The sequence below is a fragment of the Spermophilus citellus genome (assembly GCF_964194105.1).
Source record: "Spermophilus citellus genome assembly, chromosome: 2".
Lineage (NCBI taxonomy): Eukaryota > Metazoa > Chordata > Mammalia > Rodentia > Sciuridae > Spermophilus > Spermophilus citellus.
In genome coordinates, this window is record NC_138183.1 from 225,525,258 (window position 1) to 225,547,217 (window position 21,960).

Sequence of the window (21,960 nt, forward strand, 5' to 3'; positions counted from 1 at the left end):
AACTGTTGACTTTCTAAATTTGGCTCATTTCCCTTAATATAGTGTTCTCAAGTTCCACCTATTTTCCTGTGATTGACACAATTTCATTTTTCTTCATGGCTGAATAAAACTCTATTGTTTCTTTATCCATTCATTCAATGATGGACACCTAGGCTGGTTCCATAGTTTGGCTATTGTGAATTGTGCTGCTGTAAATATGGGTGTTACCAAGGAGTGGTATAGGTGGGTCTTGTGGTATTTCCATGCATGGTCTTTTGAGGAACCTCCATACCGATTTTTATAGTGGTTGTGCTAATTTACAAACCCACCAACAGTGTAAAAGTGTTCTTTTTTTCTCCACATTCTTTCCAGCATGTATTATCATTCATATTCTTCATAACTACCATCCTGACTGCAGTGAGATGAAATCTGTTTTGACTTGCATTTCCCTAGTGGCTAATGATGTTGCCCATTTTTCTTAGTTTTGTCAGCCATTTGTATTTCTGCTTTTGAGAATCCTGTCAGAAGAGTAGGTAGCAAAGTTTTTCTCCCATTCTTAGGTTCTTTCTTCAAATTCTTCAAATTATTTCCTTTACTGTGCCTTAGTTTTTAATTTGATGCCATCCCATTTATTAACTCAACATTATTTCCTGAGCTTGAAGGGTTCTATTCAGAAAGTTGTTGCCTGTGCTTACGTGCTGGTGTGTGGACCTTATATTTTCTTCTAGGAGTCACATAATTTCTGGTCTAATTCTTAAGACTTCTATCCATTTTGAGTTGATTTTTGCATAAGGTGGGAGGTAGGAGTTTAGTCTCATTCTTCTATATACAGATAACCAGTCTCCCCAGCACTATTTGTTAAAAAGGCTGTCTTTTTGCCAACATAAAGAATTCTTATCATTTATATAGTAACTGTGGACCAATAGAGGGTTAAAAAATTACCAAATGAATTCATAATTATCAACCAAGGTCAATATGCTGACAAAAATGATATTTTTCATTCTTTTTCAGTGGTATAATTTTGTTATTGATAGTTTTACATTTACTAGAAGGTAGTTTCTATAATTGACTTTTTTTACTTTGCTAGGTATGGCAACATAGATATAACATCTTTGGAGTTTTAGTAGTTAATGCAAGAATTCAAAGCTGATTTGATTTTTTTTTGGGGGGGGTGGTAAGTGGGTACCGGGTATTGAACCCAGGAGCAGTCAGCCACTGGGCCACATCCCCAGCCCTTTTTAAAATTTTTTATTTATTTTTGGTATCGGGGATTGAACTCAGGGGCGCTCAACCACTGAGCCACATCTCCAGCCCCATTTTGTATTTTTATACAGAGACAGGGTCTAAGTTACTTAGTGCCTTGCTAAGTTGCTGAGGCTGGCTTTGAACACGTGATCCTCCTGTCTCAGCCTCCCTAGCTGCTGGGATTACAGGCATGCAACAAGCCTGACCCAAGTAAATTATTTATTTATTTTTTTTTAAAAAAATATTTATTTATTTATTTATTTTTAGTTCTCGGCGGACACAACATCTTTGTTGGTATGTGGTGCTGAGGATCGAACCCGGGCCGCACGCATGCCAGGCGAGCGCGCTACCGCTGAGCCACATCCCCAGCCCCCAAGTAAATTATTTAGAGACAAGGTCTCACTGAGTTGCCGAGACTAGCTTTGAACTTGTGATCCTCCTGCCTTAGCCTCCCAAGTTGCTGGGATTACAAGTGTGCACCACTGCACCCAGCTAAGCTGATTTTTTTTTCTTTAGTTGTAGTTGGACACAATACCTTTATTTTATTTATTTTTTTATGTGGTGCCGAGGATCGAACCCAGCGCCTCACACGTGCTAGGTGAGCGCTCTACTGCTAAGCTACAGTCCCAGCCCCTAAAGCTGATTTTTAAATATAAGATTATTTAATCACATCTGAATTCAAATTCTAAATTATGTTCTCAATGTGTAAGTTTCTTTGAAACCATACTACTTTTATGTTTCTCTCTTTTCTGTTTCCTTACCAAGTGTTAGCTTTCATCCTGAATCACAACTCTTTAGGCTCAACTAAGTTTTCAGTGAGTAGGTTTTCCAGAAATGAGTTAAGAGAAGATAATTACTACCAAAGAACAAAACTTAATTCTTTGGACTTAGTCTGCATGATAAGTTTTTGCTCACTATAATTATAATTTGGTTAATTGGATATAATTTTCTTTAATGCTGTTTAGCTCATGAAAAAAAATTTTGAGTACTAAACATCTTTCAAAATATATTTGACAGAGAATGACACGGTGGGTGAAGGAATTCCCATACTTAGGTTGCTTTTAAGAGCAATGCAAAATGAAATATCTTAATCTGCCTCAAATATAATTAGGGGAAAATGTACTCACATTAGAGGATTTCTAACTGTTTAATTTGCTGTTTTCAAAGTCTGGGAACAGTGGCATACACCCATAATCCCAGCAACTTGGGAGTCTGAGGCAGGAGGATCGAAAATGTGAGGCCAACCTCCAGCAATTTACTAAGACTGCCTCCAAATAAAAAAGAGGTGGTAAAGAACATTTTCCTAAGCATGCACCAGGCCATAGGTTTGATCAACAACACCAGAGGAGGTGAGAAAAAAAAAAAGCTTTTAGTACCAAAAAGACCAGGAAATGGCATGCAATTAAGTGTACATGACTTTTTCTTGTGGTGTTATCATTTATATTTATTATTTATTTATTGTTAATAAATAATAAATATAAATAATGTGGGTGCTTAACAGCTGAGCCACATTCCACATTCCTCATTCCAAACCCCCACCCCCTTTTTTGAGATAAGGTCTCAATAAGTTGCTTAGGGCCTCACTAAGTTGAAGCTGGCTTACCTTACTTAGCCTGTGGAGTTGCTGGGATTACAGGCCTCTTAAGCCATTTATTATTATTAATAATAATATTTATTTACTATTATTATTATTAAATTTTGTTACTAGGGATTTAACCCAGGGGTGCTTTACCACTGAACTACCTACCTCCCTAGCCCTTTTTATTTTTGATTTTGAGACAGGTTCTCACCATGTTGCTGAGTCTGGCCTTGAACTAGCAATCATCCTGCCTTAGCCTCATGGAGTTGCTGGAATTATAGGCATGTGCCACCATGCCCCAGTGCCATTTATTTTAAATGGTATTGGCTACCTGGCCATGTTATGGCTACACAGGCCTGTTATCTCAGTGACTCTGGAGGCTGAGGCAGGAGGATCAGAAGTTCAAGGCCAGCCTGGGCAACTTAAACCCTGTCTCAAAACATCAAAAAATGAAAAAGGGCTCGGAATGTGGTTCAGTGGTAGAACACCACTGGGTTCAATCCCCAGAACTGGGGGTGGGGGAGAAAAAGGCTGAATAATACAAAGTAGCTATTGTAAATAAAATCTGAAAAATTAGAGGGGCTGGGGTTGTGGCTTAGTGGTAGAGTGCTTGCCTAGCACATTTGAATCCCTGGGTTTGATCCTCAGTACCACATAAAAATAAAGGCATTGTGTTGTGTCCATCTACACCTAAAAAATAAATATAAAAATAAATAAATAAAATAAAGGTATTGTGTCCAACTATAATCAAAAAATAAATATTAAAAAAAAAGTAGAGACATGTTTTTGAAATCCTTTATTTTCTAAAGGACTGTTTTAAAATTTTAAACTACAAAACAGACTCCATACATTCTGCCATAAATAAAAACAAACAATAAGGCAGGACTCTACATAAGCAAACCGAGAACAACTGTTTTTCAGAAAATGTGATAAAATGCTTTACAATCATAAGCCATCCAGTTTTTAAAATAAAACTGTGGAAAACTCACAAATCTTCAAGCGGGACATACAAGACACCCTTGAAGAGGGAACAAAATGTGGTTCTGCTGTTTTGTACTGTTCTCACATTTTTGAAAACCTAATCTTGCTTAGAGCATAGGTCTGTTCCATATTCTAAAATTCACATAAGTTTGTCTTTTTCTCAAGAACCATATGATAGAGGCACCAATGACAATACAACTTTGTTTCCAAGAACCTTGTAACAAAGTATTGTCTCTTTTAAACATATGACTTAAGAGGCAAAAGGGAATCCTGGATAAGAGTTTTCTCAGAGGCAGGTTTTGAGCCTGCTTCATCGAATTCGCTTCTGTTGCCGCGCTCTGTAGATGTCATGGACAGGGGGGACAACAGCTCCCTTTTCTTCATCTTCATCTGAATCCTCGTTGGGCCTTTTGACAGCCTTGGTGAGTACGGCGTTACTTTCCACTGGACCGTTGCCTTCCACAGCCAGCTCTGGGGCCCCACCGGTAATGATCCTCACAGCTTCCTCAACAGCTGCAGAAACAGCAAGAAGACTGTTGGACAGTGTTTAAGATCATGCTACTGTGAAAGAATGAGCATGTTCTACTTTGGATATTTAATTAGCTCATTTCTTGGCTTATTAGCACAGCAAGGTAGTACTGCTGATTCTAAACTAAGGGAAAAGACCAAAACTGCTATTAAAACTAATTGTTTTCACAAGCCAGATTGGATAGTACATGTTCACATGGATAGAAAAGATAAGACATTTTACTTAGAATCTGAATAAGTCTCTCTGTTCAAGAGAGTCCAGCCCACTCCTGGGTTTCATTATACTCTGCAAGTTGGCTGGCTGGTGGGAGACTTCAATAGCAAAGAATAACCAGCTCTCCTGCCTAGGAGACAAGAATGTGAATAACACTGAAAATGGAGTTCTCATTACTCACTATTTGGTATCTTGCATCTTCGGAAAATTTCCATCAGTTCATCCACTTGTACAAAAGGACCCTATTTTGACACATAAATTTTAATTACCAGTTACTGGGAAAGTTAAAATAGCAGGAAAAGCATACAATGGGTCTAATCCCTAGAGCCAGTATATACCATGAAAATAGTGAACAAACCTGGAAACAGATAGGAGGAGGGAGAAGTTTCATCAAAACGACAGCTGCAGGGGGCACTGGAAATACTCCACCAGGGACAGGGTGTAAACCTGGAGCTGTGAGAGAAGGAAAGCATGACCCAAGTGGGATGGAAAAACTTCCGTGCAGGTAAGAGCTAAATGAAGTAACTTGCACATGATGATTTTCTAGGTTTCTTTTTTTTGTTCTGGTCATTTTAAAATATGCTGTCAGTGCTTAACCAGCTTGACCAACTCAAATGGGTGAGACAGGAAATGCATTCTCAACCCTGTGGCCACCTGGAAACAGAAAAGTGACAAGTGACTTTGTGTAAGGAAACCCAGGCACTGAGCTGAAGTTTTTGTTGAGGACTTTCTGAGCTGCACATGTCACTTGTTCATCAATCCTATTTAAAGGCAGTTAATCAATAGCATATTTAATCAGAAGGGCCTTGTTTAAAAAGATCTAGAGGGGATACTATTAGTAACTGAATAATACCACATAACACCACCAAGGTAAGTTTCCAGATATTCAAGTGATCTGCACCTACAACATTTTTGAAAACTTAAGTATCACTACCAAAATGGGTTACTGGAATCTGGACCACAGAGTTTTGTATTTTTTAGGACATTCTTAGTTTATCTGGTTCAAAGATTACTACCAAGTCACTTGTCACAGTAACCCTAAGTCTGATAATTAGCCTACAATGGAAAGGCCATGTTACTTTCCCCCCACACCTTGGATTTAAATCCACAAACACACCGAAGCCTCGGTGCTGGATCTGAAGTCATGGCTTACGTGCTAAATGCCGTGGCTGAAATGGAATCATCTGCTGGGTGTCTGGTTTAGGGTATTCTGGTTTTCTATCCACTTCATCTTTCAGAACAGGCACTATAGAAGGAGCTACAACTGGGTCTGGAATTATAGCTGCTAGCTTAGCACGGGAGACATCCTGAAAATGCAGAACAGAAGAATCCTAAACCTGAAAAAGGGTCTTATAAATTGCGCAGTTCTACAATCTTGAGGATACAGTGAGAATAATTGGGTTAAAACTACAGAGAAAGAATAGAGAGAGAAGCAAGAAGTTTAATGATGATAAAGATTGTTACTTAAAGGATAGCTACTGACTCTGAAGACTTGTTGTTTTATGACCTTACCCTGACCCCATCTAAGGATCACTAGATTGTATCACCACATAGGTGACAGGAGACAAATTTGTCAAGCTCTTGTGGGAGAGGTTGTAAGATGACAGCAAACATAGGGGTGATTTGGAAGAAAATTCAAGATTTTAGATATTCTTTTGACCCCTCCTTTCCACTAGAATTGAACACATCTGTCTATTTCTTTAGGTGAGAAGCTTGGTTAGGGGAGGTCCTGCTGCATAAAGGTACAAATAAAAGGTTTGCCAGCACCTACACTTACGAGTAAGATTTTGCTAATGAAGAATGATTCCCAACAAACTGCTTTGGGGAAAAAGGAACATATATATTAAACAGCCACCATTTGTCAGTTTTCCTCCTGACATCTCCATTTTATAGAAGGGACTAAAGCTCAAAGGGCCACATTTCTCATAAGAAATAGAGGTTTGGGAGCCTGGCATTTGACCTCAACCAATCCAGAGGCATCTTTTCAGTATACTGTCAGGTCTGAAAATGTGTTAACAGGCCCTGTCCCTTTTCACTCTTTTCAAATTTGCTTAGACAGTTGGTGACATCTGGTATTATATAGGCAAATCTAAATGACTAGGGACAATGGGAACTGCTTTTCTCTCTGACTTGTATGTACATAACACATCACTGACCACCACATGAAGAAGTACATTAATTCTTTCCAAATAAGAATAGAAATAGAAATACAGGATGGAAAATTCATATTCAACAAGTAGTTATTTTCATTAACCTTAATTTTCATTTTCATCTTGGGAAAGTTCAAATAGCCTTGTTCTAATAAAATAGTCTTAAAATGTCTTTGCCTTTTCATTAAGGAAACAAGAAGCAGAAGCCACTTGAGCAGTGATCCCATGAATACCAAGACTCCCCTGGTTGAGAATAGGAACCAGGGACTGGCACAGAACTAGGGCGTCCACTAAAGAAAATGTCTGAAGCTGAATCATGGGGTAATTTTTCTCAGTTTTAATATGGTTCCAACACAGAGTGAGACTCAGACTAAAAGAGGGCAGTGAGAAAGAGAAGAATGATGGTCGAGAATACCCTAAAGCTAGCTGGCTTAAAGCAATCAATCGAGGACTCTGGTGTATCCATCTTCCCTTTGGATTTCCAAAATCTTGATCTTTGTTCACATGGGACAGAGAGATCAAGAAATGATTGTTTTCTCAGCAAGGGCTATTTCTGGTGCTTCATAAACATTACATCTTTCCTCCTGACTTAAACAGGTTCCTGGACCGGATTTGATTTTTATGGCTCAGCAGTCTACATAGGAGAGTTCCATTCCTATTTGAGCCTATTCCCCTGAGGGCCACTGAAGGAATGCTGTTTTAAGGCTATAAATCTCTCAGGAAATTTTATGAATTGAACAAGTTGTCATGTTTCCTCATTATGTTTTACAGAGTAGAACAGAAACTACATTTGGTTTAAGATCTATCAAAACACATCAATTAGAAAAAAGTAGTACCTAAGATGATATTCAGAATTTTTTTTTCTTCCCTCCATACACTTTTCCACCACTCACAGGACATAAGATGTAAGGCACAGACAATTTCAGGAACAGAATGAAAGTATTTGTTAAATCTCATTTTTCAATTATTATTTTATTCAGCACTTTTAATACTTGACATTTCATAACCAAGAAAAATCAGTGAATCTTTTTCTTTTTTATTTTTTGCAAATCTGTTCTAAAACTAGATTAATTGATGTTTCAGAATTTACTCATTTAGAATGTTGGTTATCCATAAATTCTTCTAAAACATTGTTAAAACAAAAATACTACAGGCACCTTGATCCTTGGTACATACCTTATAACCCAGTGCCTTTAGTTCACTTGCAGAGCAAGGATATAAATCCATAAACTTATATCTGTCTACCAGCAAAGCTGTTTCTTTGCCTTCGTACTCTTCTTTGAATGCTGTAAACCGTCTTTTTTCCACTTTGAGTATACTGGCAAGATCACCAATATTACTTTCAAAAGCTAGAAACCGGGCCCAGATTTCTCTATAAGAAAAGAAATATAATTAATACTTGGTCATTCTGGTTTTAGGGCAGGGAGTCCATTTATCAAAAAGGAAAAGAAAAAAAAAAAAGAAAAGCCTGAATCTCTCCCCCTTTCTTCTTGAATTATAAAAAGCTCCTTTTTATCATAAAAACTTCCAAACTATAGAAAAAATGGAAGAGTATAATGAATACTTATACCATTACCCAGATTTAATAACAATATTTTGCCATATTTGGTTGATCTTATTTTTGAATGTAAATTATAATACTTCACCCTAAATACATGAAATTTTCAGTTGTTTCTTATTTAGCATACTTTCCTATTCTTTGTGATCCATAAGAGACACTTATCTTAGGGTAAACTAAGTGGAAGAGTTGGAAAAGGAATCCAGATTTCTAATTTCTTCTGAATTTTGTTTAGTGGCATGAATTATAAATACATTTTCATCTTTTTCCCATGAATGTAGATCACTCAGGACAAATTTGTCTCATCATTATTCCAACAACCAACAGTAAAGGTCTGAGATTACTAAATGTACAAAAGAATATATTGAGTACCTACGATATACCAGGTACAGGGCTATCAGAAAAATTCTACACTGGTGGGTATTATTGTGACTCAGAAAGTGAGGATTGGTGAGGTTTAAAATATGCCCAGTGTCTATGTGAGCTGAGCTGGAAATTAAACCCAAGACCCCAAAGCCTTACTATTTCTACTGTGTTGTTTCTCTGTCTGGTATGACTGACAAGAGTCAAAACCACAAACTGGGGACACAATATATAAAACAAACTTTCAATACGTAAAAACAGTCTGCTTTGGATTATTGAGGTAAAAACTTCCAAAGTCCTCATTCATATAAATTTCTAGAGATATAGTAAACTAGAAAGACATTAAATATTTAATAATAAATTAGGAAGGCATCTCTCAAAACAATTCTAATCCTTATGGGAAAATAATCAAGTATGAAAATATTACAGGTAAGTAAAATGAACCTTGGGAGAGAAGGGGACTCTATCTCCTAAAGGCCCACTCAAGCAGACATTCACTCCTAACTGGAGGATGAAGGCTGCCTTGGAACCTGACTGATGCATTTTCACAATGACTTACCCAGACTTCTCCGGAGGAAGGCTTCCAGATGTCAAAACTCGTTCAAACAAAACTCGGGTATTATTGTCCTCTAGGATATTTAACAAATTTTAAATATTAAAAAAAGTCAGTTTTACAATTTAACAATATATTTTTACAAGCATTATTTCAACTTAATCCTCAAAAAATCCTCTGCAGAAAGGTAACTATTGTCACACCTGACTTTTACAGATAAGGTAACTTGAGGTTCAAAAGAATTGAGTAATTTTGATTTGTTTATTGTCATTGCGTAACAGAGCTGTAACTAGAAACCACGTTTTGGTTTTTTTTTTACCTCTAGTTCAGCTCTCTGCACTACACTGCAGTTGTAATACAAGCAGTGTAATATTGGATCAAGACATCCTATTCGTCTTAAAAATAATGAAAATTACATGCCTGCTGACACAATAACTCAGGCTACTAACATTTAAAAAATAACAAGTTCAAACTTAGTTACAATTGAGTTTCTTTTTTTTAAGATACCAGGACTAATCTACATTTCATTATTTTACCATCTTGTAGAGAAACAATAATATCTAGACTGAGAAGCAAATAATAAATGAATTAAAGAATAGTTGCCAGAGTAGATTAAATTTTAAGTCTTAGGAGTTCCTCTGCAATTGAAAGTGGGGAAACAAAACTTGTTAAACTGTAAGGGACTTTTTAAAATTTAAGAATACAGTAGTAAATCCAACAATCATTGAATTGTATAATAAATGGGTGCATTTATGATATGTAAGTTATACTCAATAAATTTGTTTTTAAAATAACAAACATCTGGGCTTGGTGGCACACGCTTGTAATCCCAGAGGTTTTGGAGGCTGAGGTAGGAGGATCATGAGTTCAAAGCCAGCCTCAGTAAGGCCCTAAGTGGTTAAGTACACCAGAAAAAGTAAAACTCTAGTAGAGGGGCCAAGGTTACGGCTCAGTGGCAGAGTGCTTGCCTAGCACACATGAGGCACTGGGTTCAATCCTGGGTACCACATAAAAAATTTTTTTTTAATTAAAAAAAAAATACACCTACAACTAAAAAAAAAAAAAAAGTAAACAAAATTCTAGTGCAGTGACTGGTTTTTTGTTTGTTTGTTTGTTTTGGTACTGGGGATCAAACCCAGGGCCTCGTGCATGCAAGGCAAGCACTCCACCAACTGAGCTCCAGCCCAAGTAACTGGTTTTTATTGCCTTAGGGTATTTATTCAATTTACTCCAAGTCCCTATGCAAGATAAACCCGAGAGAGAGTAAATGTATTATGCCAAAGAAGTGGCACCAACTTTATTCACAACTTTCAATTTCACATATTAAACTTTAAAAAATGTTAAATACTGCATTTTATCCTTTTTGCTTTATCCCAAGCTTTGCTACAGATACATTTCTTACCATCCCACATAGAAGTTACATGCCATGTTCTTTGCCTGGAATAATGCCTTTTTCTCTTTGTCTGGCTATTTCTTATTTTTCTCTGTTTTTGTTTTTGGTTCTGGGGTGGAGCCCAGAGGTGCACTACTACTGAGCACATCCCAGTTTTATTTTGAGATGGTCTCTCTAAGTTGCCGAGGCTGGCCTGGAATCTGATCCTCCTGAGTCATCGGGATTGCAAGCGTGTACACCATGCCCAGATATTTCTCTTTTTTCAAGATGCAACTTATGACACCCTTTAGAACAACACTGTCCAAAAGAAATACAATGGGAACAAGTATGTAATTTAAAATTTCTGAGCCAGGTATGGTTGCACATGCCTGCAATCCCAGCAACTTGCAAAGCTGAGGCAGGAGAATACCAAGTTTGAAGCCAGCTTGGGCAATTTAGCAGGAACCTATCTCAAAATAAAAAAGGGGTGTAATTCCATTGGTAGAGCACCCCTGGGTTCAATCTCTAGTACCACAAAAATAAAAATAAATAAAAAATTTTGTTGGTACCATGGATTGAACCCAGGGTTGCTGAACCACTGAGCCATATCCCCAGTACTTTAAAAAAAAATTTTTTTTTTTAATTTCAAGACAATCCCACTAAGTTTCCCCAAACTTGCAATTTTCCTGCCTCAGCCTCCCTAGTTGCTGGGATTACTGATGTGTGCCACCATAACCAGCTAAATAAATATTTTTAGAAGTAAATTTTCTGCTATTCTAGAGTAAAATGAGAAATTAATTTTAATATAGTTTATTCATTTCAACATGTAATCAATAAGAAAAACTAAGAAATCTTACATTCTTTTTTTTTTAATACTAAATCTAAAGTCTGGTTAAGCAATTAAATTTTGCATGTCTTTGACTTAACACCTGCAATGTGGAAAGCAGTCCATAAATGTTAACTATTTGTGATCATTATGACACGCAAAATTTAATTGCTTAATCCTCAAGAATTCTATGGAAGTTTTCCCTGTTCTGACCATTCTACAGATGAGAACATTGCAGAGTAAGATTATACACCTAACTTCATAACTATGCCACAGTGAAGACTGATGATGCAATTGTATTTTTACATCAAAGTCTTCTGTGACCAGAAGAATATAGTCCTGGTCATCTTTGTATTCCTGGTCCTTAGTAAAAGAATAAATGCTTGACAGCTACTTAGAGGAATGAAGGAACTATCTAAGATACTGAACCTGGGAAAAAACAATGTTGACATCAGATATCCTGCTCATGTTAAGAAAATAGTAAGATAAATACATATACTAGTAATTATTCTAAAAAAAAGTAAAGCAAATAGTTTAAGATTAGTGAGGAACATATACTTCATTCAAGAAAATTTATCAATTAAATGCCCTACTATCTCACTTTTTGAGGTTAAGTCTTTTTCCAGAGTGTAGTCACTAAACTGAAATTAAAAAATAAACATTTGACTTTTTTATACTATTTAGGATATAATGATACTATCTTTTATATATGCTATATTTTTCTGAAATACTAAAATTATTGATATATGCTTATAATATCTCATCCTATAATCATTTACACATAATTTCATATTTATCTTTTTTAAATTTATTTTTGCTGGTACTAGGGATTGAACCAAGGTTCTCAGACATGCCAGGCAAGTGCTCTGCCACTGAGCTACATCCCCAGCCCATGTATATTTCTGTCTTAAACCAACTTTTACACAATGTTTACACAATGTTTATTTTAATAGTCAAGAAGTTGCATATCAAACTGTGGAACCAACCTAGATGCCCTTCATTAGATGAATGGATTAAAAAATGTGGCATATATACACAATGGAATATTACTCAGCAATAAAAGAGAATAAAATCATGGCATTTGCAGGTAAATGGATGGAATTAGAGAAGATAAGGCTAAGTAAAATTAGTCAATCCCCAAAAAAACAAATGCTGAATGTTTTCTCTGATATAAGGAGGCTGATTCATAGTGGGGTAGGGACGGGGAACATGGGAGGAATAGATGAACTCTAGATAGGGCAGAGGGATGGCATGGTAAGGGAGGGGGCATGGGGTTAGAAATGATAGTGGAATGTGATGGACATTGTTATCCAAAGTACATGTGTGAAGACATGAATGGGTGTGAATATACTTTGTGTACAACCAGAGATATGAAAAATAGTGCTGTATATGTGTAATAAGAATTGTAATTCATTCCACTGCATATATAAATTTAAAAAATTAACTAAAAAATAAATTAATTAAAAAAAAAGAAGTTGCATATCCTGGACTATAGGTAACTAGACTAAATTTTATACACACACACATATGGATGAATGAATTACCTAGCACAAAACCTGGCACATACTAAGACCTTAATAAAAGATGGCTGTATTATTGTCATTATAACAGCAGAATAAAAATCAAGAGGCTAATGAACATAATATCCTTTAAAATTTCTTTCCCAGTAGCCTCATGTAGCCTTTACTACGTGGACATCTCTGAGTATTGGTGGCTAGAGTTTTCTAATGTGTGTTTTGTTTGATAATGCTGGGGGTCAAACCCAGGGCCTTGTAATGTTAGGCAAGTGTTCTACCACTGAGCTACATCCCCAGCTGACGAGGATTTATTTTTGTCAGTTCTTGCCCAGGAGAAATGAGAAATGAGCTGCCCACAGTTAGAAATGAATATCAACAACTCTGTCTCTCTTAACTCTTGACTTTGTAGCTTTATCCTACTTATAACAAAACTTTGCTGATCAAAGGCCATTCTGAAGTCAAAAGACATCTATCATCATACAATAAATATAAACTCCTGGTTGACAGGCCACAAATATTTCTTGGGTGGCTATCAAGTGGGTGGTTTTGATGTGATGTCAGAATTATAATACATTCAAGAAGGAAAAACTTAGCAACATAATTTCAGATGGTTTAATATTAAGTACCATTAAAGCTTCTAGAATTAACTTACCATTGAGGTGAGAGAGATAGTCAATATAGGCCAGGACATATTCTGGGATGTCTCCATATTTCTTCAGTCCCAGCTCAAAAATCTTAAAGGCAACCGATTTGTCCTACAAGTAAAGACAGCCAAGTACTGATTTCTATTAAATGTCAGATAAAATACTAAGAATATTAAAACTACAATACCTAAATATGACAAGATATGAAAGAATTAAAATGAAAATTAAAATCATGTTAAGTAAAAATTACTAAGCTAAAAATCAGCCAGTGGAGTTTAGGTTCAGAAATATGGGGTTTAAAACAAATAAATAAGCCAGATGCAGTGGGGTACACCTGCAATCCCAGTGGCGGGGGAGGCTGAGACAGGAGGATCACAAGTTCAAAACCAGCCTCAGCAAAAGTGAGGTAAAGCAACTCAGTGAGACCCTGTCTCTAAATAAAATACAAAATTGGGCTAGGGATGTAGCTTATTGGTTGAGTGCTCCTGAGTTTAATCCCTGATAACCAAAAATAAATAAATAGATAGATAAATAAAATAGAAAACAGAAATATGGAGTTTAAGCTGGGCATGGTGGCACTTACCTGTAATACCAACAATTTGGGAGGCTGAGGCAGGAGTATTACAAGTTTGAGGCCAGCCTTAGTAACTGGCTTAAAAAAAAAAAGGTGGAAGGGGTGCTGGAGATGTAGCTCAGTGGCAAAACACCCTGAGTTCAATCCTGATATTAAAAAAAAAAAAAAAAAAAAAAAAGAGGAAGGAAGGGAAGGAAGGAAAGAAAGAAGAGAGGGAATGGAGGAAGGGAGGGAGGGTAAGAGGGAAGCATGGCAGCGCTTGCTTGTAGTCCCAAGTGCCTGAGGCTGAGACAACAGAAGGAATTGAACCTGAGAGTTTGTGGCTTAAAGGTCAACCTGGGCAACACCGCAAGGTCTATCATTTTCAAAGAAAAAAGTAAAATAAAAGGAAATTTGGAGTTTAATAAGGCATAAAGCCATAAATTAGCAGGCAGCTAGTGATTTGGATAACATTCCACATCATTTTACAAATAAACACTTTTCCTTTATGAAATGAATTAAAGTTTAATGACAGAAACTAGAACTACTTTTCTTTTAATTAATGTTTTCAGATAAAGAAGACTACTTCATCTTTATATATGTATTTCAATATTTACCTTACTACAGTAATACTCCATGAGTGCTGCAGTAACATAGACATGGTGGCGGGTTCTGGTATCTTCTCTTGCTTTTTTAAATATCATTCGTCCAGATTTGATACCTTCTGCTCTCCTTGCAAATTTCATATATTGAATATATACCTTTGCAAAAAAAAAAAAAAATATATATATATATATACACACACACACACACATATATTTGTGTTACAGAAATTAGGCAGAATGTAATCTCTGTAGCATCACTAGCTTACCTGATTCCTAAGCTAATGATTCCTATAAGAAAGCAATCCTCAACACCCAAAAAATTAGAAAGTAGGATTATAGAAGATGCATTATTTATAAACTACTTTTTTCTGTTATTAGAGATGCATGCTAATTAATGTGTTTTTGTTTTTTATTGAGATATGATTCATATATCACAAAATTCACCATTTAAAGTATATACTCCAGTGTTTTTTAACATAATCAAAAGGTTGTACGATCATCACCATATAATTCTAGACTATGCAAATTAAATTTTAAGGGGCAGGGGCTGGGGTTGTGACTTAATGGTAGAGCACTTGCCTAGCACATGTGAGGCAGTGGGTTCAAGTCTCAGCACCACATATAAATAAATAAAATAGAGGTCCATTGACAACTAAAACAATATTTAAAAAAATTAAAGGGGGAATTCCATTCCCAGTACAATAAATAAATAAATAGATAGATAGATAAATATTGGGCTGGAGATGTAGGTTAGTGGTAGAGCACTTACCTAGCATGCACAAAACCCTGGGTTCAATCCCCAGAACCAGAAAAAAAACAATTAAATACACAAAGTTGGATAACTAATAAAGTAAAAAAATTGATGTGGTACAAATTTGTTTAAAAAATTAATAGGCTGGGTACAGTGGAGTACCTTTTTAATCCCAGGAGCTCAGGACACTGAGGCAGGAAGATTGAAAGTTTAAAGCCAGCCTCAACAACTTAGTGAGGCCCTGAGCAACTTAGTGATCCTGTCTCAAAATAAAATATATCCTTAATTGCCTATATATATATAAAGGGCTGAGAGTGTGGTGCAATGGTTAGTGCATCTGAGTTCAACTCCCAATACAAAAAAAAATTAAGTATATAAATTTTAAGAAAAAATGTGAAAGTACTCGAAAAGACTCCATTAGTGAATTATAATATCTATAAAATGCAATGTTTTATTTAATGCTATATATTTTATAATATATGTTTAACTTTGCATTTTCTTGGTTTATTTAGAAGGCCCACTATTTATTTTCCAAAGATCATATAGTAGAACTTCACTGATAAACTATGACCCATTTTATACCTAATACCTTAAGAGTTCCCCACCCATAATGAATGTGCAATGTTTTTTTTTTTTGTTTTGTTTTGTTTTGTTTTTAATGAACTAATGACTGTTAGCAGGGACCTGGTTAGTTTGGATGGGTAGATGGATGGATGAAGTATATGAATTCTTCAAGGAAAGGAATTTATTGAGTTTGTCATTTTATTACTGCAGTATAGCACAATATACAGATGCCAGCAATTTTTGCTAGATATATCAGCCGAGTTAGTTTTTAAATGATGACTAAATGTAAGCAATTAGGGCAGTAGAATCCCAATATAAATATACAAAAGAAGCAGTATGGTGTAGTTGGTGTAAAGCAGTGGATCTAGTCATAAGTCTCTACCTTTCCCACCCACTGGAAGAATGGCATTGTACTTCTCCAGAACCTCAGGGCTTTGGAACCATTACTATAGCAAGAATCAGGATAAAATAAGTTTGTCAAATCCCTTGCTGGAATGTTCATTTCTCCTATCTCTATTTATTTAAAAAGAAATATTTATTTAGTAACAAGTATGTGGCATAAAGTGGCTTCTAACCATGATCACAAGGAAAAGGTTATAGAAAGCACCTCTGTAGCTGTTTCATACTGCAGCGTTAAAAAGAAAACCAGAGTAGAATTCAAACCAGCATTTGACAGCAACTCTGATGGGAAAGTGATGGCCAGGAGAGGGGTCACATAGGGAATTTTGGGGAAGGTGAAGGAAATGTTTTGTATCTTGATTGTGATGGTGTCCCATGACTCAATGTTGTTTATCAAGAATCATATAACTAGACAAAAAAAAGAGTATATTTTACCATATGTAAGTTATCTTATTGTTAAATCAGACTGTCAAGGTAGAAAAGAAAGATTTGTAAAGTTACTCACCAAGGTGGGGTCAATATCCTCAATTGCCAGAAGTCTGTTATATATACTGTGAACCTTCTCATACTTCATGCGACTCTGAGGTGGTAGAGAAGTGAATATATATATATATATATATATATATACACACACACACACACACACACACACACACATACACACACACACAAATCCATGCAAGATTTGAGCTCTAAGGAATACAGGGGCTGTATCCCCACCCCCATTGCAACCACCAATGGCTCCTGCACTGAGCATAAATAAATATAAGCTAAGAACTAACAACTTTTCACTCTATCATTTCTGGCTAACAAAAGCAATATGCCAGCAAAGAAGCGTACAGAAAAAAAATTAGTCATGCAGTAAAAAACTGAATTATAAAGTTTGAAACATTTTTACTCACCTCTTCATAATCTGCATATGCAAAATAAAGAAGCATATTTTTCTTTAATAAAGTGCTTATGGCTCTTTCATATATATTAGCAGCTTCATCACTAAATAATTTGGCATTATTCATATCCTAGGAGATAAAAAAGAAGGAAGTATGCTTCAATAATTTAAATATAGTCAAAAGTGTTTAAAACTAATATAACTGCATCTAATTTTATGTATACATATCTAAAAACACACACACACAAGACACTCTCAGAAGTCTAACAAAATTCCAAGATTTCTTCCTATTTTTTTTGATGCTGGGGGAATCCAGAGCTTTGTACTTATTAAGCACATGCTCTACCACTGAGCTACACCCCCAGCCCACTATTATTTTTTTTATTTTTTATTTTTCTAGTTGTAGCTGGACATGATACCTTTATTTTATTTATTTATTTTTTATGCGGTGCTGAGGATAGAACCCCAGTGCCTGGTACATGCTAGGTGAGCACTCTAATGCTGAGCCATAACCCCAGCCCCACCACCATTATTTTAATTTACAAAATAATCCTGCACATACTGTGGTTCATCACTTAATATTAAAAAAACAGCCACTATATTTTTAATTCTAAGCAATCTAATCATATGAATGTCACTAAGACTCAAATTCACATGAGTTTAAATTTTCTAACACTTGCCAGGTGCGGTGGTGCATGCCTATAATCCCAGTGACTTGGGAGGCTGAGGCAGAGAATCAGGAGTTCAAAGCCAGCCTCAAGAATGGTAAGGCACTAAGCAACTCAGTGCAAGATTTAACCCTGTCTGTAAATAAAATAAAATTTAAAAAAAGAGCTGGGAATAAGGCTCAGTCGTCGAGTGCCCCCGAGTTCAATCCTCAGAACCAAAAAAATACACACACACACACACACACACACACACACACACGCACACATTCTAACACTTAACACTTTGTTACTCAAATTCAGTGCTATATTTTTCAGAAAATCGCTGTCATATCAAAAATCACAAAAAGTTCATGGGGAGTGTAATACTTACTCCCTTCTCTGCAAGCAGTTTACTTGACTGTTCAAGATACTGGGCAGCTTCATACCAAATATCAGGGTGATGGCCAAGGACAAGCAGGCACTGTTCATAAGCAAACATTACTAAGGGAAGACATGCACAAACAAAACTCAATTAAAATAAATATTATTTTGAAACTATCAATATGCATCACAAGTAAATTTTTAGGCTCAGATACTCAATAATAAATGGTAAGTTGGAAATCAAAAGCTTTATCCACCCAAGGCCCATCTGCCCATCATTTATTGTTAATATTTACTGAGCACCAACTTTATGCTAGAATGTGAAAGGCACTGTGAGTATACTAATGAATAAGATCTTTATATACACTAAGTAAGTAAATATAAAAACTACTAAAATGAGAGAAGTACAATATACTCCTAAACCTCAGAATAGCAGGATTTAAAATAGTTTACAGATTCAAGGCAGTCTTCACTATAAAACTGACATCTAAAGCAGAACCTGAAGGAGGGATAGAAGATGGTCAGATGAGGAATGGGAATAACTCAGTGTAGAGTACTAGCCTAGCATGAGCAAGGCCCTAGGTTCAATCTCCAATAGTAGGTGCAGGGGGTGGGCAGGAGAGGGTCAGTTGAAAAATAAACGGACAGAGGAAGGATGGGGTAAATTTTAAAAATGACATAGGCAAAGGAAGTAGTATTTGCAAAGGCCTAAAGTTCCAAATTCTAGTCTGTCAGAGGCAGAGTAGTTTGCATCAGACTATACTTTCTGAAATATCAATTATAGACTAAAGCTTGGGTTTAACTCTATGGAAAGATGTGTATTCAGCATGCATGCACAAGGCCTAGGGTCCAATCCCCAGTATGCTCCTCAGCTCAAGAGAGAAAAGAAAAATACAAAAGTACAAAAAACAACTCTTACAAATGTACTAGAAAGCCAAGCATGGTGACATGTGCATATAGTTGTAATTATTTGGGAGGATCACTTGAGCTCACAGGTTTAAAACTAGCCTAGGCAACATAGTGAGACCCTATCTCAAAACAAAAACAAAACAAATTTTTTAAAGTATCAGAAAATGACCAAAAGAAACAGAAATCTAAGCAGATTGATCCCTTGAAATAAAAGGGAACTATGCTGGGTGAAATCCATATTTAATATGGCTTTTTCTTCAAAGGGCACATCCATGCCCATGCAACTCTATGGTAGCTATAATTCAAGTAAAAATTCTTACTAGCTCAAAGTAACAAAAAGTTGTAGGCTATGGGAACAGCGGGAAATTCCAAAAATGAAAGAGCCAGAGCTGGAAAATCAAGGCACAAATGTCCTCAAATCTTTAACTAATCCCTGAAATATACATACATCAGAAAGAATACAGAGTCCAGCAGGAAGCAAAACCAAAAGACTGACTTGAACTGATATCTTAGCAGCTGCCTATCACAAGGGATTCCAAGTTTGGTATTTGAATCTAATCCCAATGGTTTGAGTAAATACCTTAATGGATTTCCCATTATGTTGTGGGAGTAAAGATTATGTCCCAGGACTAAGGAATTTACCCTGAGATTAAGGATAAAACTAAAACAGACCTATCTTAATAGTATAAAACCAAATCTCTACCAACTTCAAGTCATCTGTCAATAAATTTAACTTCCTACTAAATAAAACTCAATATTCTTCTGTGGATGTGGAAGATAAAAGAATCCAAAGTCTTTACAATGTATCACTTGTACATTTGTACATTGTCCAAAAGAAAAAATAGGACTGTTTAACAAGTAAAGAAACAGAAAAACTGACCCATAGCCAAGAGAAAAAGCAGAAAGGAAACTATCTCCATGAGCTAATGGCCTAGATGTTGGAATCAGGAGACAAGGACTTTATAACCAATGTTACCTGTTCAAGGGTTTAAAGAAAAAGATGGTAACATACAAAATCTCAACAAATGGAAACTATAAAAAAGGAACTTAGAACTGAAAAGTATAGTACGTGAAATGAAGAATTTACTAAAAGTACAACAGAAAGTTGGATAAAATAAAACAAAGAGGCAGTGCACATTATGAAATCTGGAGAACATAAGAAAAAAAGATTATCCTCACTAATCTGTGGGATAATATCAAGTGGCCTAACAGGCATGTAGTTGGAGTCCCAGGAGGGTTAATCTTGTTACCTCTTTTTGTTATAAGGGTCTGATCCTCTGTACGAAGAGGGTTGCTCTTTTCCCACTGTATATATTTCTTCCACATATCTACCTGCTGAGCTTCTTGAGGAGTATTCTGTGGAGGCACTGAAGGAGCATTGCGATCCAAGCCTTTCATTACTGTCTCATATTCCTAAACAAGAAGCATTTAAAACTCTTTGGTGATACTGGAACCACTCAGATATGGAGGATGGAGATGATCAGTTCTGAGTATTACCCATGCATAAACAGATTCCCAGGAGTGGGTGAATAGACCACCCAGGGGCCCTTTCTGGAGGTAATCTACGAAGGTTGCTCTCTAGGATATACTAGTTGACCAATAACATGACTGAAGATCTGGTGGATTACTGCCATCTTTAGAGAAGCTATCTTTTTAAATTAATCCTTTAAAATTACTTACTGGCTACTTTTCCTAACTTCTAAGAATACTAATGAATTGAAAGACATGCACACTATAAGATTTGAACCTGAGAGCTATGTTATTTAATAAGTATACTCTGACTGCAGAATAGTACAGTTTTCTGATGAGCAAATATAAGCAAATATAAAAATGTATCCTTTCACAGAAGACCAAGCACAAGTAAGGATATGAAACACTATATTAGTTCTAGATAGAATCTTGTTTTAACCTTCTCTAAATAATAATTTCTTCTAAATCCAATTTGTTCTATTTTGTCCTTAACATGTCTGCAAAGAAATATTTCATTTCAAATATATCATCTCTTCAGACAGATGTGATGATGTCAATTGAGATTAATTTACATTAGTTAAGATTGCTAATGACTGAAATATCAAGAGTAACAAACACCAGACAGGAAAGGCCTTGTTATAAACGACAGCCTTGATAATAATTAAAATAAACGGCTGTGCTCACTTCAGCAGCACATATACTAAAATTGGAACAACACAGAGAAGATTAACACAGCCCCTAAACAAGAATGGTACTCAAATTCATGAAGCATTCCATATTTTTTATCGTTGAACATCTTTAAGGACAATGTAAATGAAATTTTAGCAACTTGGTTAATAATCTGAAAAGTCTATTAATGTATACTTAAAATTCTGTTTGTATGAAAATGTATTTTCCTCTTTATTTTAACACTATGTAAAAGATATTATGTATATGAAGGTTTGAGAATTAAATGGTCTAATACTCAAAATAAATAAATAAATAAATAAATAAATAAATAAATAAATGGCTTGATGGAATTTCATACCTTTGCTACACGCCTAGCATTCATGTAGTCTCTACTCCGATCTTCAATCATTTTTTTAGCTAAGTGAATATTAATACCCTAAAAAAAACCCAAAAACATATTATTGTTATTTTTGGTGGATATAGCCACACATCTAACAAACTAAAACCAATAATTAATCACTTCACTGGAATTAAGTGAAAGAGATGCATAGCAACTGATCATTACTACAGGAAAAATAATTCCAAAAACATATCCTTTCACAGAAGGCCAAGCA

The 21,960-nt window shown here is 35.7% G+C and overlaps 1 protein-coding gene across 4 annotated transcripts in view; it reads right to left on the reverse strand.

Annotated features, from left to right (window-relative positions):
- Window positions 1-3,591: 3,591 nt before the first annotated feature.
- The window catches only part of CSTF3 (cleavage stimulation factor subunit 3), a 78,547-nt gene continuing 60,178 nt past the window's right edge, over window positions 3,592-21,960 (reverse strand). For 3 of the 4 annotated variants that reach the window (XM_081279980.1, XM_081279979.1, XM_081279978.1), the window contains 13 exons: window positions 21,705-21,782; window positions 20,458-20,620; window positions 18,309-18,418; window positions 17,284-17,400; window positions 16,887-16,961; window positions 14,680-14,823; window positions 13,518-13,620; window positions 9,157-9,226; window positions 7,853-8,048; window positions 5,680-5,833; window positions 4,885-4,979; window positions 4,708-4,768; window positions 3,592-4,297 (listed from right to left, as the gene is read on the reverse strand). In XM_081279980.1, the coding sequence (XP_081136106.1) occupies window positions 4,095-4,297; window positions 4,708-4,768; window positions 4,885-4,979; window positions 5,680-5,833; window positions 7,853-8,048; window positions 9,157-9,226; window positions 13,518-13,620; window positions 14,680-14,823; window positions 16,887-16,961; window positions 17,284-17,400; window positions 18,309-18,418; window positions 20,458-20,620; window positions 21,705-21,782 (1,569 nt within the window). In that variant the 3' untranslated portion in view covers window positions 3,592-4,094. The remainder of the gene's footprint in view (window positions 4,298-4,707; window positions 4,769-4,884; window positions 4,980-5,679; window positions 5,834-7,852; window positions 8,049-9,156; window positions 9,227-13,517; window positions 13,621-14,679; window positions 14,824-16,886; window positions 16,962-17,283; window positions 17,401-18,308; window positions 18,419-20,457; window positions 20,621-21,704; window positions 21,783-21,960) is intronic. The other variant, XR_014020446.1, reaches the window with a different exon arrangement.